This window comes from Nerophis lumbriciformis, linkage group LG07 (assembly GCF_033978685.3).
Source record: "Nerophis lumbriciformis linkage group LG07, RoL_Nlum_v2.1, whole genome shotgun sequence".
In the NCBI taxonomy this organism is placed as follows: Eukaryota; Metazoa; Chordata; class Actinopteri; order Syngnathiformes; family Syngnathidae; genus Nerophis; species Nerophis lumbriciformis.
In genome coordinates this window covers 34,075,297-34,094,737 of record NC_084554.2, presented here as the reverse complement: position 1 = coordinate 34,094,737, position 19,441 = coordinate 34,075,297, and the positions used below count along the sequence as shown (strand labels likewise).

General features: G+C 40.6%; 1 protein-coding gene across 4 annotated transcripts in view; it reads left to right on the top strand.

The window, feature by feature from the left end:
* sulf1 (sulfatase 1) overlaps positions 1 to 19,441 on the top strand; it is a 147,369-nt gene that overhangs the window by 114,025 nt on the left and 13,903 nt on the right. For all 4 annotated transcript variants that reach the window (XM_061965410.1, XM_061965409.2, XM_061965411.2 and 1 more), the window contains 7 exons: positions 1,378 to 1,529; positions 3,515 to 3,684; positions 9,308 to 9,458; positions 9,537 to 9,712; positions 9,807 to 9,935; positions 11,120 to 11,176; positions 13,757 to 13,883. In XM_061965410.1, coding sequence (XP_061821394.1) covers positions 1,378 to 1,529; positions 3,515 to 3,684; positions 9,308 to 9,458; positions 9,537 to 9,712; positions 9,807 to 9,935; positions 11,120 to 11,176; positions 13,757 to 13,883 — 962 coding nt within the window. The remainder of the gene's footprint in view (positions 1 to 1,377; positions 1,530 to 3,514; positions 3,685 to 9,307; positions 9,459 to 9,536; positions 9,713 to 9,806; positions 9,936 to 11,119; positions 11,177 to 13,756; positions 13,884 to 19,441) is intronic.

Below are 19,441 nucleotides of genomic sequence, written 5' to 3'. Positions count from 1 at the left end.
AGCAATTAAATGGTAATATGATATTGCTGAATAGATTTTTCTTGTATTTTTATTTTTGGCAGTCCATACATGTTGGCAAGCATACGTAGGACGGAGCTGCAGCACGATTGCCTCCTTTCTCACAGCTATACAAACTGCCAGGTTGCGCATGCCAAATAAAGACGCAAAATGGTGTTAGCAGTTGTTTTATTTTTGATAAATCAAACTGCGTGTGCATAATAATTGTTTGCATCTTTTCCTCCCAGTATTGTGGGAGTTCTGATGATTAGCATATATTCTGAGGCTAGACCCAGTCTAAATGGATTGCACTCCTTATTCTGCTCACTAAAGAGGCGCAATCCTTTGTGCACACGTTTCTATCAAATTTGCACATGTTTTAGTACACACAAACCTTTAGTAGGTCATGCCCATAAATAATGTTCTTTATTTTCTTCCAGTCACAAAACGAAAATCATCAAAATAATTTAAAAAAAAACTTGTATGCTAAATTGTGTAAAATAATGTAAATTCCTAATGTTCTTTATTTTCTACCAGTCACAAAACGAAAATCAACAAATCTGTTCTAGATTTTCAAAAAATTCCCACACCACAACTGTCAATTATGCGACCTTAATGTCATAGCAAAGCTTGACTCAATTGTAATATGTCTAATATGATCAATTTCTGTAAATCTTGGGTCCGTTTTTCCTCCCACAAGTTCAACAAGACAGAGTAACACATCAGGCACTATCCTGATTAATATCTGTAGTAGTGACATCAAAGCATACAATTACATACAGTTCAATGACATGGCCGCTATTTGTCCACAAGTTTATGCACAGTCTGTCAATTTCAATGACTCATCAAATTAAGGCTGCACGTTTTACTGAGAAAACAGTCGTAAATATTTGTATTCTAAAGGCTTATGCATAAAAACTAACATTAGTTCATTTTATCTTAATTTTCCTAATTAAAAAAGGAGGGACCTTCTTATATTCAGTTTATTGAGCTCAATGCAGTATACATTTTTTTATGGGAACGTGTAACTCTTCAAGTTATGCTCCCTTCACCTTTAGCAGACTCACTTCAGACCAGTGCCAGCTAGTGCATTTTTTACAGTAAGCTCGACTCCACCGCGCTGCCTGCCTGGCTGTCTGCTGTGAGAAATGCAAACATGCTAAGCCTGCCAGGTCATTGTCAAGTCTCATCAGACCGTGTCTACGTGAGTAATGGGCAGGCGGTAGACCGGGCAGCTCGGTGGGGTCCTTCGCGGATGCCGCTTGGCCTGCGTTTTTTGCGCTAGTCTGCAATTAGCCTTTACATTGGACAGACTGGCTCTCTGTACAAAACTATATGAACGCACACTTTTTGATTTAGTCAATTCTCTTTCTTTTGCAGCTTTCTTTGGCAAGTACCTCAATGAGTACAACGGCAGCTACATCCCGCCTGGGTGGCGCGAATGGGTCGGATTGATCAAAAATTCCCGCTTCTATAATTACACAGTCTGTCGGAATGGTTACAAGGAGAAACACGGTGCAAATTATGCCAAGGTATGTCGTCCCACGCATTTGTTTTCCCTTTATTGCACCAACAAATTACAGGTTCCTCGTATAAATCCAGACGCTGGAGCACTTCTCTTATCACAATGTTGTGATCCAAGTTTGAAAGAATTTTCACGGAATTAAAGGGCATGAGATGACTTCGATGACTCAACCTACCTCAACTTTTAGACAGTAACAATTAGGCACCTAAATGAGAAGTCAATGTCGGGTGGGATAAACACCACCTTTGGATTGGTGTGATTTTTGCGCTAAAAAAAGGAACGTGAGGGAATTTAATTTTACCACCGACCTACCCCGAAGATGAACTCTGTGGTCGTTCCTGTCTGTTTGCGGCCCTGGATCCATCTTCCTTGCGTGTTTTCCTAAGAGCTGTCAGTGAGTGTTCGCAGTCCCGTGCCAACATCTCCCCAGAGTTCGTGATCTTGCGGACATGAGATTTATCGTCGGAACATGTGTGAGCTTTCGTGACGGGCTGTGCAAAAGATGAGCAAACAAATGTTTACACAGCGACTCCTCTGCCACCTTGGATGGAGGCGTAAAGGTTGCCCGCAGGTTGCGGGCAGAGGTGTTTACAGAACTCAAACATGGTCAGCAGTTTGTGGTTTTTTGAAGCAAATGAACTCTCTATTTCCTATTTGGTGCTAAAAAGATGGTGAACTTGCACCACCAGGACAACCACTAGGCCTTCTTTTTAGACCCTGTCAGTACATTCTTCAAACAGTGCAGCCTGAACACGGGGTCATTGTGTTGCAATGAGTCTTGTAAACTCAAAGCCACCCTCACCTATAATGGGGAAATAAGAAATTGTGAAATGAAGTCATGCATGAACGGCCGCTACTTTCTACTAATCAGCATCACAATACTTTTTGGGAAGATACACTTGGCCTGGAACATCCATCCACATTTATGACCCAATGCATTTTTATAGAACTCAACTACGGCACACGGTAGGGGGGAAATAGGGCAAAACATGTACCCGTGTTTCCTGTGCTAATATTTTTCGGACAAATACATCATAGTATTTTTATTAAACCCTCATAAGTTGGCTTGAAATCTAAGTTTTTAACCAAATAACCATTAAATTTGGTATCCACCTTTCAGGGCACTGACAAGCAACCGTTCGTAAAATTTGAGCAAGATTGGTTGAAAAACATATTTTCTTTACAGGGGCTCTTCACTATTTGCCCATAGGTCATTGAGCATTTGTCTAATGATGATCAAACTTAAAATTACTTGTATGCTAGCATGTCTTCCAAAGTATTTTGACCACAACTCATAGGGGGCGCCGTAAATGTCATTTACAGTCATGACTGTACACTAGACTTTTCATGCACGAGTAGCTGCCACCTCGACCCTAGAGCCTTGGCTGCCAAAGCTACTTCTGGCATTTTCAGTCAAATCCTGCATTTTATTGTGGACGAGGCACACCCTTCCACGTGTCTCATATGCCAGGCAACAACCTCAGCTGCAGGTAGCAAGGCTGATCTGCCGTTGGAAACTTGGCAAACACTCGGGGTGTAACCCAGCCTGCATTTAAAAAAAGCAGACGACACCGTGTCTGGAATAAACGTTTTGACAAAGTGTAACACTAATGCGTTGTTGTGGAAACGTGTTTTGGGGCCAAGCTTTTTCTACATTCAGTGTGCCCTTCAAGATGGCCACCTCATTTCTCTTGTAACTCGTTGGACATAAAGGAGTTTAGGACTAGATGGATACAGAGCATTGTGATCTCAGAGATGAGGTTTGGAGCTATCATAACAACATCAAGTGGTGTCACATTTAATAGCACTGGGATACCCAGACAGGGGAACAACCATTACACTGTGTACACACACACACACACACACACACTGGCAGACTGCCAGCTGTTGACTCCACAGATTGGTTCTGCGTGTACTCTATGAACCTGCATCACACCCTCTTTATAATAGTAGCGTGTCATGGCGGTAACAACTCTCTTCTTCTTTTCCAAGGACTATTTCACCGATCTCATCACCAACGACAGCATCAACTTTTTCCGCATGTCCAAGAGGTTGTACCCTCATCGCCCCGTCATGATGGTCATCAGCCACGCCGCCCCTCATGGCCCAGAGGACTCGGCGCCGCAGTACGCAGAGTTTTTCCCCAACGCATCTCAGCACATGTGAGTATAAGCCAGTCTGAAGTGTAGTACGTCAGCCTTTCAACCAAATCCGGCAGGAGAATAAAATCCGGCCAGCTCACTTTTAGTTCAAATCCAAACGTTTTTTGCAGCTTATCCTAAAAACACCATAGCATTCTTGTTATATAGATAATCTTTGGGTAGCGTTTTTGCAGAAGGTTCTTACAAACAGCAGAGCACTATAGAGACTCTTCAACAATCATTTTTACAGTTGGTAAAAAAAATTACTACCATTTTTGCAACACTGCGCTGCTTTTATATAGAGGATTTTTGACTAGAAGAAACATATTGTGCGTGTTAATTTGACTTTCTATGCTCTTTGGAATGGCATTGACAATACAGTGGTACATCAATTTAAGAGTGCCCAATATTAGCTGTTTTGAGATAATAACTGTCTCTTGGCTAATTGTTCTGCTTTAAGTTGCAAGCAAAAATTTGAGTTACAAGCATCCCCGCCATTAGTTGCCATAGACAATGTCACAGTGAACCCTTTTACACCTGGGCTTACTCTCTAGCATTAGCTTTTAGCTAGAGGTCGACATAACTATTTTTTCCAACCATGGGAAGGAAGGGAGAAACTGTAATTTTTGGTACTGAATTCTATTGTATTGATTTCATACAAAATTTCTTATCTCAAAGACATATTAAAATTGTGCTGTTTTAGGGGGACAAAGCACCAAACCAATTGATTTCAACTAATTTCATTGGGAAATGTTGGTTTGAGATACAAGTGTTTTGAGTTAATAGCTCCATCACACAACCAATTAAGCTCAACAGTTGCTGTATATACAAAATACATTCCTTATTTTTATTAAAATCATTTATTTACATAATCCTGATTTGTTCTGTACATTATAGTAGATACGTACAATAAATGGTGCTAACAACCACAACATGTTGTCCTGTCACTGGGTGGGCTCTAACATGCACCCAGAGAGTTTCTCCTACCGATCCTGTCACTTCCACCCATGTTGTCTCTACCCCACTTCCCTCCTGTCTATTTGCTCGACCTCTCGTGTTGCTGCATCGCTCCATTCATTCCCTCCCTCCCTATGTTTTTCCAAGTGTCTTTCCGAGTTTTCTGGTGCCTCTGGCCTCCCTCCTCCTCTTGTGTGATTCACATAGGACTTCCTGACCCTGTCCATATCAATCAGTACTTTCTCCCTGTGGATCCCGGGGCCGGGAGGAATGCATTGTGTGCTTTGGAGCAGCCTTTGTGGCATTATTAATTTATTTTTAGCCCCAGCTTCCATGTGACGGGGGTGGGGCAGAGGCCCCCGGGGTGACCGAAGGGGTATGTGCTTGTGTCATGTATGCAAAAACATGGTCATAATTTGTTGAATTTACACAATACGAATGTATTTTTTCATCTTTGAATAGTATTTTTCTTTAGACTTTAGTCCAGTGCATTAATTTGAGATGTTAAGCAGTATAGTTTCATCATTTTATTTCAAACCCTGTCCTGTCCCTGCACTGTCATGGTTGTGCCTCGTTTTAAACACAGGTTTTCCTGCAGCGTCTCGTTGCAGCACACAATAGCGTTGATGGATGTGTCTATGTTTATTTTGTTGTAATCCACAGCTAATGCCATCAAACGGCAAAACATCCTGTTGTCATGACAGGGGGATTTATTTCAGAGATTCTGTGTTATTACATTTATCAAGCTGCATCCAATAAAGTAGCAAGTGAGCGTGTGTAACAGGTGGCAGGTGTTGACCTCCACATTCCTCGTTCCTCTTGGTGTCGGGGGGCCCCATACCTTGTTGGCCCGTCGGCCATGGATGGGTCCCTTTGTTGGGCTTATTAGACCGCCCGTGTAGGCTAGGTGGGTGAGGAGTTCACTCTTCTCACAAAGCAAAAGGCAGCACCTGATTAAGTCTTCTTGTTCCATTAGCGGAAAGTGGCCCTCTTATGATTTATAGGGAAATAAACACTATATTCATAGTCTACAGTTCTTAGTTTAATGGTCCTCTATTATAAGGGACTTTTTATAATGTTCTGTCCTTATAGCCTGTTTATGAGCAGTCCCAATACACCCCCTCACCCCAATTTTTAGCCCTATCCCTAAATTTTGCGCGTTCCCGTGAGGGTAGTGGTGTCCCAATACTCTTTGCATATCGGGGTAGAGGGCATAACAAAGGGTAGGGGGTATGAATCTAGCCCTTCAGAAAGAGGGATTTTAGATGCCGACTCGCCCAGGGAGGGCCAGAAAAAAAATCTCAAATTTCTGGATAAGTTATATAATATATCACACGTTAGTTTACTACATTAGCCAGCTAGCCACTCTAGCTAACGTTAGGCTAAAATACTGACAAAAAGCTTGCGAATGTGAAAACAATAACATTGCATACCTTTGAAAAATTCACAAGAAACAACAGTTGTCGATTGTGGCTGCCGGGTTGTTATGTAATGTTGGGACTAGGCTTGTTCGGTACACCACAACTAATAAAGTACCAAGGTACTAATGAATTAAAAATGTACTCCTACCCTTGAAAAATACCGGTACTTTTTTTTTTCCATCCACACATGCTTCCGTGCGGCGGTTACATTGCTGAGCCGAAGCGCATGAGTGCGTCAATGCGCCCACGCAAAGCGCATACAAGCAGAAACATCGTAGAGAGGAAGAATAGCAAAAAAAAAAGCAATTCTACTGGTGCGTGAAGAGCAATATGGAGGTGTTTAAGCTTCAAAAGTAACAATAAAGGTGACGCTTTCAACACAGAAGCGCCGTGCTGCAACCACTGCTTTAAAACATGCCTCGCCAAAGGTGGCCATACAGTATTACCACCTTTGCTTCAAACTTATGGAAATATGTAAATAACCAGCATTCAGATCTGCACAAGGAGTGTAAAGAGTGACAGGTAATATGATTAACAGCTCCCCTGTTGTGCACATGTAGATACGTAGGCACGCACACAGCTGGTTGGCTTGTTGCCAAATATTAGTGGAGTCAAAACCGCCCACGTAACGTAAATTAATGCAAGTAAATTGACTGAATTTCGTAAAAATTAAATATTTTTATTTTCATTTTTATCAATGTGTGTTTTACCTGCTACATGTCTTATCTGTGTACTTTTAGTCATAGTATTGTCTTCAGTATTTACTAATTATTGTATTTGTCTTAAAGCACAGATAAAATATGGCAACCATAAATCATGAATGAATGAAATTAGTTTATTTCGGTCATATAATCAACCATTTTGTGTGATTAATTTAACAGTAAAGCATTTAATATAATGTCAATAAAGCTTTCTATGATATTCTAACCTAATTCTAGATTATGGTAGACTATATGTAATATGTAAAACTGTAAATTGTTCTTTGAATGCAATAGGAAAAGCCCAGTGTTTTTGATACCTTTTAATTTCTATTGTTCTTTGAGTGCAATAAGAAACATGTTTAATGTATCATAAGATTGTCTGTTAAAATGAAGCCAAAAATTACATTTTTTGTAGTCCCTTTTATTTTGAAAAGTATTAAAATACATATGGATATACATTTCGGTACCTGTCCAAAAGTATTGGTATGGGGATAACCCGAGGTGGGACGTATGCGCAAACGTAACTATGTATTCGCTTACTGCCCCAATTATGCAGTGACGTAGCAAGTGATGTCCCAATTCTTAGGGAAGATTACAAAGCTCTACCACGTGTTGCTTCCTTTCGAAGGTGGTAGTGAGTGAGGGCCAGTAGTCGTGAGTGAAGGTGAAGATTTGGATTGGGCCTAAATGTGAGAAAAATCCATCATCTACCTCACCTGTTTGAGCACCTCTTGTCTCAAAAGTGGACAAACGTTTCCCTATGGACATGATACCACCTTAGACCCGCCACTAATTGGATGAGCTTACCTTGTGTACATCAAAAATGGCTAAATTAAAAAAGAAAAAAAAAAAAAGGGCTTCGCTATACATCTTAAAATAAAGCCTATAGATCTGCCAGAGAAGTTGGAGCTGTAAGTTTGATCATTTTCTTCAGTGAATAGACCAACCTCGCATGATGCTACTGTTAAAACTCGACTGTAATGTTAGCATTGTAGCTCACACAAATAATGTTGCTGACATTGTATCTTCCTGTCCCATTAGGTATGGGTACCGTTCACTTTTGAACCGATACGGTTTCTCAACGGTACCAATTTTCGGTAGTTTTGTGTGGGTGGATAAATAAGAATTGTGTTTGATAGTAAAATCTCCTTTTTTATTGCAACATTTAAAAATGAGCTGATTATGACAACTGTCCAGTTGCTAAAGCTTGTTTCATTATCACATTACTGAGTGTAATTTGCAGGTATGACATTAGGTTGCAATTACAGTTGCAAGTCCAAGATGTTAGATGGCAGTAGTGTGTAGTTAGTTTTTTGTTTTTGTTGCGCCACAGAAAGTGTTGATACTGTAAATATTGTACTTATTACCTATTTGATTGTAAAGTCCATCTTAGTTGAAGTTTTCAACAAATTTGGAGGTGTTAAAATTGCTATGTAAAATCACTAATGCTGATCAGTAGCATGGCAATAGCAAAGCCAATGTATATTAGCATCAAGCTTGCGCATTTTTGGAAAAGTGGAGCCTTACTTAACTTACGTTGTAGCCTTTTTTTGAGTCAATTTCTTTGTTCGCATTGAAAATTGCAACATTACCTGGAGGTAATTTGGCTGAGTCCGCTCTCAGTGCTGAACAAAGTGCTGAAGTGCAAAGAGCCGGCTGACATCACGCGCAACCCAGGTACCAAAACATGACACCGTTGGATTTTACATGAATCGGTGACCGGTAGATTCGTCAGGATTTGGTCGATGCCAAAAAAGTACAGGATTGGATAACCATCCCTATGTCCCATTTTTACATTTCCATTGTTGGACAAGTGAAAAGTTAGTGTATATCTAAAAATTGCATAAAGTACAAAATAGCGATTCTTGGAGACACACTGTCTGAGACAGGTGTGGACAAACGCAGCTAATCGGCATTATAGCTGCAGACACACTTTTAAACTGCCTATTAATTGCAGCATAAAGTCTAGATGTTGGCCAAAACGCTATTGTGGGACCTCTAGGACTTGTTGAAAAATAGTGTACACCTGATACACATGTACCCTTTTTAAATGTGGTCCTCTTGAGACACAGGTGAGAAGCGTCCATAACCAAGACTCAACGTCCTCCCTGCTGTTTATTCACTCATGTTATTCCCCAATTTTGCAGATGACCATGACTTATTGAGTTCCTCGGTCCAGACGTTGATGCAAACTTCGCGTTGGGGAGAACTTTTTATTTTCGCAAGCGTGTGCCAACCCTCAAATGATTTGTCTGAGCCAAGAGCGCTGTGGCGCAAGGAGACTCTCGTCTCTGTGCGAGCAGAGAGCCGGTCCTGGCAGACCAGTATCAAGACGTTTCCGTCTGCTAACAGAGCCGCTATTGACGCCTGTCAAGCGTGGCGGACGACTGTGGCACCTGCTACTTGACAGCGGGCTAAGAGACGTGACAGACAAGTCCCTGCATGCTTGGAACTGAGATCTTTCTTTGTGTTGTTACTTTCAGACTGACAATGTATTTCATAACCTTACCACCATGACCGTTCACTGTTTTGCAAATAGCTCATTCTCTCACGTGTTTCTTGCAGCACCCCCAGCTACAACTATGCCCCCAACATGGACAAGCACTGGATCATGCAGTACACTGGCCCTATGAAGCCAATCCACATGGAGTTCACCAATTTCCTCCACCGGAAACGGCTGCAGACTCTCATGTCTGTGGATGATTCTGTGCAAAAGGTGAGTTGCCTGTCAAAGGCCGGTGTACCTAATGAGTGTTCTCCATCGATTTTCCTCTTTTCTTGTTTCCTCTTGCAGGTTTATGAAATGCTGGAGGAGACTGGAGAGCTGGAAAACACGTACATCATTTATACCGCCGACCACGGCTACCACATCGGTCAGTTTGGCCTCGTCAAAGGCAAGTCCATGCCTTATGACTTTGACATTCGAGTGCCGTTCTTCCTGAGGGGACCCAATGTGGAGCCCGGTGCAGTGTAAGGAACCCCATAAGATCACCACAATCCTTTCAACATGTTATTGCTGCAAGGTGTTCATCACTTAATGTATGTATGATGCTGCATGCTTCAGAAACCCTCACCTGGTGCTGAACATTGATCTGGCGCCTACCATCCTGCACATTGCTGGGCTGGACACGCCTCCGGACATGGATGGAAAGTCTATCTTAAAGCTGCTGGAACAGGAAAGGACTGGCAATAGGTTAGTATAGGGGTTCTTAACATCTTTGACCTCTGGGCCCAACTTTTCCACTACAGAAGGGCCCAGGGCCCACTAAAATATCACCATTGAATTAGTATCGTATTCCATGATTATATTTAACCTACTTACAGTTTAACAGGATAAACCTTGTCAAATGATATGAAACAATTAGTTGATCACAGAGTATTATCAAGGCTTTGGTCAGACTGATTAATAATGACAGGCAATGACATGACATAAAAATAATAATAATAAAAAAAAAAAAAAGGTACAAAGTTGACAACACATAATATAAATTAATATAGTGCAAAAGGTAATGTATAGTATGTAATGCATGATTGTCCAGTTTTGCTTGAAAGGGCAATGATAATGATAATAAATACTAATCAAATATACTGCAAAAGATGGGACGTCATAAAAACTGAGAAAAAATCTATTTTGCTACACAGTGCTAAAATAAATTAATAATAAGTAATATGTTTTTTTAAATAAACTGTCAATAACATTTAGGTGCAAATGAAAATACAGCTTCGCCACTTTAGTCATAATTTTGTCGCTTAAGAAACTTCTTTATGACTTTGTCTCCAGCCGTCTTCTGTTTGTTTGATATTATCCTTACTGCCACAAGTGGTGGAAAAATATATTACAACTGATTACCGCTGCGGCCCATATGGACCTCAGCTAAGAAACAGACATTTTTTGGCGGCCCAACAGTGGGCCCCAGCACCTATGGTTAAGAAACACACTGGGTTAATATACAAGTGGATGGACACTTGTGAGCACAGTACAGTACAGCGCTGTTATTGCTCAAGTTTTGCACAGAGTGAGCTTTAAAAGCTTGTGGCTGCTTTCTGTCAGCTGTTAGACAGAAGTGCTTGAGGTTCTTCTGCTGAAATTTACAGGACAATTTGTTTTCTCAACATTTTGTTTCTCCGGGCCCGAGTGGAAAAATCGCTCCCCTGCACAATTTAGTTTGTGGCATTAGGAAAAACAAACGCAAAGTGAGATACCGCCTCCTTAGAGAACATTTCATGTGCAGAAAAGCGGAAAAATGCTGGAACTGCAAAGCCTACAAGCTCTTGAGTTTGCTTTAATGTGTGCAAGCTGCACGCCTGACGTGCTGTATCAGATAGGGAGAACCCTTTGACGACTAAAAGGTTTGTGCTTCTTTCTTTCCCCCCCAGATTCAAATCCAACCGGAAACCCAAAGTCTGGAGGGATACATTCCTTGTTGAGCGAGGGTAAACTGGAGCTCTCTCTTCCTTTTTCCTCCTCTTTCTTTCTGTCATCACCCAGCGTATAATGTCTTAACACAAACCTGAAATGTACTAAGTTTTCAACCCTCCACCCTGCCACACAGCTGCTTGTGCGGGTTTTACAGTCAGTTCGGATGTTTATCTGACCAAAGTAAGTAGATTCCTTACACTTCAGCAAGCGTTTCTACAAAAGTAATCCTGAATATACTTGAGAGTAGTCTGTGTACAGCTTGTACAGCAATATCAATTTGCTATCTTCTGAAAATGACTCAACATCTTATTGTTTTAATGGCTGACAACACATGTGTGTCATAGCTACAGACGAGCGTCATGCTGTTGAGCTGCATGAATGCTGCACGGTTACGGTAATTGAGGGGACACATTTGTTCCATGGTAACAAGCCTAAAACCTTGTTTTCTTGCCACATGGCTCTTCCACTAAGAGATCCTGTGGCTTTTGCTTTGGTTATTTGGCGAGAAGAGGCGAGAGTTGTAGCAAGAAAACTTCTAACTGTTGTTGGATGCTCAGGGCATTCATTGTGAGTTTCTGACAGTTCTTGGCTGAGAACATTATCACCGACCTGGCTCCTTGTGATTTATTCCCATTTTTATAAGAGAGTCATCAAGAGGATCCATTTCTAAGACTCTCGATCTGTGATTCTGCGGTACAATTCCATCTACTGATAAGGCAAAAAAAATAACTTGATTCAAGTGCAGTGTTTTTTTTCTAAATTCAAACACAGTGTTACTGTTCAAACTACTTAAAATTTACTTTTTAAATAAAACCTCTTGTTTTTAATGTATACTTAGGCCTACTATGCTACTATATTTTGATGTTGGACATTATGGTAGTACTTGAAGAGCCAAGTGTTTTCTGAGTTGATACATGGTACAACATTTTTTAGAACCACTGCTCTAGATGACATCAAAATGAGCATAACAATCTTTAGAAGAATCCTTCCAAGAGTACATGAATATGTGGCAGGGAATGTGCATTAGTTAGACTGCAGGAGGATTACTTCGAAGGTGAGAACTTAAAATATGTTTTCAGTGCAGAACTCTTCTGACGTACATCGATATTTTTCCAAGCTGTACACTGACTACTCAAAATTATAACCTTTCATTGTCATTTTTTTGTCCCGAAAGAATATTTTTAAAAATGTTTGCTGAATTTTGAGGGCTGTACTCACTTTGGTGAGATACTGCATAAAAAGGTGTCAAACTCATTTTCATCATGGACCAAATATCATTTAAGTCTGCCCTCAGCGCTGTTTGTAAAAGGGAAACCATATAAATGTATAAACGCCTCATTATATTATTACACAGTTGGCCCCTGGCCTTTCATTTGATTATTATTATTCACCGACGAATTGATGGAAAACTTCCTTTGAAATCAAAAGTCAAGATGATTGAAGTTCAACTTGGAAAAACTTATGTAGAAGAACTTCAGCTGCATGCAGTACAATTTTTTTCTGTCAAAATGGAAATACATCTAGCAAGTAAGATGAAGTTCCTTACTGACGCACATTATTTCCAGGGTTTTGCGGGCCACATTTAAAAGAAACAGTATGTTGCCGTGGGCCAGATGTGGCCCTCGCACCTTGTGTTTGACACCTTTGCTGTAAAATAATATACAGGTATTATATATCCTGATCCACACCTGCGGCATGGTCATTCTCCTAACATCCTACTATCTTAGCTCTCTATGCCCATTTGCTGGCTTGGACTTCTTATTTTTCCATTAATTTATTAGATGTCAGCATCTACACACAAACACACACAACATTTTATGGAAGTTAAACAAGCTTGTTCTCTGCACTAATGTGTATGAAATAAAAAGAGTGTGACCTTTGACCTGTCGGGACTTTGGCTCCTCTAATCCATTCTTCTATTAATCCACACTGTTTATAAAGGCTGTCTGCTTGTGCGCTTGCCTCTTAATGCTGAGATTAGCCTCCGCAGACCTTTCAGTCTGCTGCCCATGCAGCTGCACACTCTCCAGCTAACGTCTGTGTGCACTTGAACTGCTCGTGGGGTATCTGCACTCCACATTACAGCAGAGAATTTAATCATCGTTGTAATTTAGTTATCAGGGAGAGACACTGGCTGTGCAGCTCTTTAATTACACTTGGCGGAATGCTCCGAAAGACAGCCAAGCCAGTGTGTGAACCCTGGCCGCGTGCCCTTGGAACAAGCGCGCCAGACGGGACAGCGAGCCGAGTCTTAAAGGGGCAGGTTGTTCTGTGCTTATTTGTTGCCGTCACTCTGTCTGTGGCTTGTGAGAGGCCAGCCTGACTCTCTGGCAGAGAGATGGGGGCGAGGGTGAGGGTTTGGACTGGCATGGGCTTGGAGCGTATATGCAGCCAGGTCTTGTGGTAGAGGAGATTGGGCTTAGGCTGAAGCCAAGCTGAGGTCAGGTCTTCATGTTCAGACGCACTCTTCATACCTCAACCACAAGAAGCTGAGAAATATCCAGAAATCTCTTAACATTAAATAAGCTCTCTCACGTTTTCTTTGACCCTATTGGCTGCTGGGTTCAACGGCTCCTTTTCTCATTGTTGTGCAGAAAAATCTTAAGGAAGAAGGACGACTCTGTGAGCACGCAGCACACCAACAGCCTGCCCAAATACATGAAGGTGAAAGAGACCTGCCAGCAAGCTGAATTCCAGACACCATGTGAACAGCCAGGACAGGTAACACATTATGATGTTTACAATTGTTTTTGCCAATAAAAGTTCCGCATTATACTTCATTCAAACTATCTTTCCGTAAATGGTAAATGTGTACTTGTATAGTGCTCTTCTCCCTTCAAGGCACTCAAAGCGCTTTGACACTATTTCCACATCACCCATTCACACACACCTTCACACACATTCACACACTGATGGCGGGAGCTGCCATGCAAGGCGCTAACCACGACCCATCAGGAGCAAGGGTGAAGTGTCTTGCTCAAGGACACAACGGACGTGACTAGGTTGGTAGAAGCTGGGGATCGAACCAGGAACCCTCAGGTTGCTGGCACGGCCACTCTCCCAACCGTGCCACGACGTCCCCGCAATGTTGTATTAGCCAATGGAATTTTGACAGTTGAAAAGATGTCATATATCACATAACAACGTAACATAAATACTATGTGTCCGTGAACACATCAATATTTTCAAAAACACACATTTCTCTTACTCTAGTGTGAAAACATCAAAATCCATGAGTTAAAAATAATTATTCACATAACACATTTACAGGCTGAAAAAATGAGTTAGTTAAATCAAGTAATTTGTTTAGAAAAAATCTTAAATTTGTATTTTGTTGCCAGGATGATTTGTTTACTGAGTAAAATACGCAGACATCGTTTCTGCAAAACTGCTCCAATAGTGCACATGGGAGTGGTGCATCTGATGGTGATGCAGCTCGTGCTGCAGGCTTGTGTGTGTGTGTTTGTGTGCGTGTGGCAGAAGCAGTGGCGTTCCGAAAGATGGCTCAAAGAAAAACAGTGACAAGGTGGAAAGAGAGCAAAGGGCTCAAAGAAGACAAGACAGAGGTTTTGCGATCATTTCAAACTGAAAAAGACAGACGTGTTGAAAAGTAATCCATCTTTTATGTTTGACTTGAATAACAAATGTTTTATTTAAACACTCGGGGACATGTAAGGACATGTTAACATCTCCCATTTGTTAATGCTAATTCGTTGTTTGTCCAAAAACCAAACACCACTCCTTCCATATTTACCTTTTCAATTGTGTGCGTGTAAACTCTTTTAAATGCATTGTCACTCAATGTTTTTGTTCAGTTTGATTATTTATTACCTGTTAGCATACCTGCCAACTACTCCGGTTTTCCCGTAATTAGTACGGTTTTCATCAACCTATTCCGGGTTATGGTTGCAGTGATAAAAAATAAGGTTTTTCATTAATTAAAAAAAATATTTAAAAAAAAGTTTTATTCACGAAATCGCGTAACAACAATGACAATCGACACTGCTTCCCGTAACTTCCTATCGAGCCATTCCGAATGCCATGTGTAACACGGGTGGGAAATAAGCCATATTTCCTCTCATGACATATCCTCATATTATCTGCGCCGTTTCCACGTTTAATCTCGCGAGTTTAACACACGCGCTCACGTGACCCGCTGCAGCCAATCACGCTCTATAAAATCCAGCATTCCGAAATGGCTGTCAGGTGCGGTGGCTAAGCCTGGGGACATATGAAGCCGGTATGTTTTAAAGTTGTCGTTTGCTTGCATATTGTAAAAACAACCGTCCAACATTTTACAACTAATTGTAAACTTGTAGGTGCCGAACATCAGGGACGTGTTGCGACGAGAGAGTGTGTCGATGATAAGATATTAAGCCGAGTTGGTAAGTGAATCTGTTTGCTAATAGTAGCGACTAGCCGTACCCATGTATTTCCTATGGGCGGTTAGCATCGGGTTTTAATCCCGTTTCCTCCAATGTTTCTGATCCGATTGAATTTATACTTATGTCGAGTCTTTATTTTGAGTATTTACATATGGTAACTGAATGTTGTGGCGTTTTAAGGCCATTTGCACTTTTTATGCTATGGTAAAGACAATGAATGAATACTGCCGCTGGTGTGCGGTTACACCCGTCATAGTGACGTCACTGTTAGTTAATGTTACTCCCGTCATAGTGACAACACTGTGTACTGTCGTGTTTATTTTATACATGCATGTGATTGTTAATGTTAGCAGTATTATAGCTAATAATGATAATAATAAGTGTAACTTATTTATTGAAGGTCGAACGATAGATGACTTAATGTTGATGTTTATGTGCGCACATTGATTGAACTTCGGGTCCTGTGCTTACGCAGGCCAGGTCCCTAAGTCTTGGATGGCGAGCTGTAGATAGGCCTCGAGCCTGAGCCCAAGGATCTCCACCTGTTCTGGTCGGGCCGGTAGGCGGCTTATAGCCGAACCCCTTGCCTCGCACCTCATTGCTCTGCGGCCCTTTGCACTACCTCATACACACCCTGCCCATAAACTGAACTCTCACTACAAACTACCATATCCACAACCCCAAACCGTGTGGCTGTATGAACTCTGAATGCGCATATGGACTGCGATCAGTCTCATATGACCTTTTTAAGAACTTTTGATACTACCTGTTATGAATTACCTGAACCCTTGCTGTTTTTTTCTTTTGTTTTGAATGGCCATTCCTATCAATGTATGTCCACTATTTGTTGCACTGTACATATTTAAATAACACCAGTATAATTTAAAGCATTTAATTGTGTCTGTCCTACTCTCTCCGAGTCGTAATCTAGACTTCTGATTAGCCCAAATATTGAGAACGTCTACTATAATAGCTAACGTACCTGTTACACATGCGCGAGGCTATTTATAGCACCGCTGCCAAGCACGAGGGACCAGTTGCCATTGTTTCCAAACGAGCGAACGATCATGGAATCAGCCGGAGAAAAATCGCATACGAGTCTTAAACCGAAAAGAAAACTGCAGTCATTCCGTGAAGAATATTCAAAAGCCTACCCGGGAATAATTATCCGTTCCAAAAAGGGTGAAAACTACGCGAATTGCACCTTGTGCAGACAAGATTTTTCGATCGGACACGGAGGAATTAGCGATGTAAAAGACCACGTTGGGACAAAAAAACACAAGTCTAATGCCGTTGTTAGCGATACAAGTGGAAAACTTTCAACGTTTTTCGTCGCCCAAACAGATTCTTTGGATGTGATAAATGCCGAAGTTTTATTTACGGAGGCAATAATTGAGCAAACAAAAAGGTAATGACACCAATGTTATCTATTGGAATTGTTTAGTACTGTTATACTGTCAAAAGTGTTTATACTATTTATGCTTTCAAGTCCAAGTTGAAGAAATCTTGTTAAATGTTGACAGCATAACTACCAAAATACAGAAGTATGTCCTTAATATTTTTGCAGTGCTATTTCTGTTGAAAAGTTAAAATGATTACATTAGAGATGTGATGTGCCACTTTTCAAGTGTCTGATGGCTTAAATTAATTTTCATGAATTTTTCATATTTTGAATTCTTTTGAAAGGCTTACAAAAAAACTACATTTGAATTGTAATTCCATGCTATTGACAGGACTATTAATTTTAATGAAGTTAGCTTACCATGTTTACAGTATGATAATTGTGATAGAAATGTGAATTTTAGGCACAGAATATTTTTTACAATTGAACAAGGCAATAGATTATACAAGCTTGGACAGAAAGTTAATAATGACACCAATTTTTTTTTTAATGGAATTGTTTAGTACTGTTTTACCATTTGTTTACTGTAAAAAGTGTTTATACTGTTTATACTTTCAATTAACAAATTGAAGTCTTGTGAAAGGTTGACAGGATAACTGGCATTAACTGTCAAAATCATTTCAAACTATTGAAGTTAGCTTACAGAATAAACATGTCAATCAACCCATATGATTTTTGCTGTAATATTTTTGTTTTGAAAAGTCACTGTGACTGATAGAAAAGTGATGGTTTTAGCAACATTTTAACCTGTCTGAATGCTAATAATCATTTTGCGTCGGGGGGCGAAGGAACCCCCCACCAGGACTTTGTCCTGGACCTACCGGGGCCTGCGGCCCTTGGACCCTGGCTACTAGGTTTTTCTGATTTCAAAAGTTGGCAGGTATGTGTTAGGCTTTTTTTTGTTTGTTTTTTTCAATAATATATAGTGATGCTCCCTTGGCAAAGTTGCAATTTCAATGTTATGTGCATTTACAAGAAGAAATAATAGGGATAATTAGAAAATTCATTGTTTAGTTAAATTATTTTGCGTAAAAGATGCATTAAGGCTAGAAAGTCTGTTTTATTCTATTTCTCGATTAATTAAACAAAGTAATTGATGGATTACTCGATGACTAAAATAATCAAAGCTGCAGCCCTACTGTGGTAAATCAAAAGCCTCAAAAAGCAACTACAGCTGACTTGGTCACGCCTCAACTGTTTTTCAATACAGTGTTATATTAAATGACGTGGCTTTATGTTTGCATGTGGACAAGAGGCAATAACTGCGTAGAAATATGTGACTTTTTGAAATATCGCTATTCGTTTGGACATAGCTTAAAGAGTGGCACACAAGCATAACAATATTACAGCAACATTTTACCAGCAACATCATGCTACATGGGCATATTTCGTGAAGAGAAACAAAACTTACAGCTTCCACGTCTATAGCTGACTGGCAGATTTTAAAGATGTGTAGCAAAGCCTACTTTTTTACAAAGCTGTCTTCAGTGAAGTAGAGCAAACAAGTGCGGGAGATGCTTTATTTTGGTGCTCATGGACTTTAGAGCAGTCCTTCCGACTGACCGGTGTGTAGATTTCTTTAATGTTAATAAGATAACAATGTTATGCAGCGGCATAGTTATAATAGTTTTATAGACAAATTATACAATTTATAGTCACGGTGGAGAGTGGGGCAGAGGGCGTGAAATATTTTCTTTTTCCTAGAGGAGGCGTAACAAAAAATATTTGAGAAGCACTGCTTTAGAAACACACATTACTGTTAGAACATTTTTAAAAAGTCACTTTTGCATATTAGGGGAGCTTTGAATATGGAGTAGCACATGATTTGGTTAAATTTTGTCTGCATTTCCTTTTCATCTGTGGCTGTTACTTTTCTGGCAGTTACGGTGCAACATGCGGCCTGGGAGCAGAACAATACAAGTTGTTGTTTGTTGCAGGAAGCGACCTGTTGTGGCGACTTAGTGCTAGCCAAATCCATTTAACGGCAACATAAACGAGCGAATACATTTCACTTTGAGGTACTGAGTGTGTTGGGCGTATAGAACTCCAATCAAATGTGCTCGTTCACATGAAGAAAAGGGTGCAGAAACAGGGATTACAGTTGACATCAGTCTCATACATGGCACTTTAAGGGCAGGCAATATCGTTACTCTCTTCATAAAGGCTGCAAAAAGTGGCAGCTCATCAGGCTAAGCAAGTCGAGAAATAAACACAATGCTCAACATTTCAGATCAAATGCAATTCAAATGTTGATCCTTGGTTATTTTCTGAATACTTAGAGGTGCCGTCGACTTCTTGCAGAGTCTGTCAAGATCAAATAGCTTATTTATTATAATTTTTCCCAGTTTATTATAGTTTGCATCGTGCATACTCGTGATGTCAGAGTGGTGTTGTACATCTGGCCTAAATGGCAGTGTGAGGGCAATGTGGTCTTCCCATTCGTCTGCTCTCCTGAACCACCGCAGTGGTTCTCGTCGGACCTTTTTAAAGGG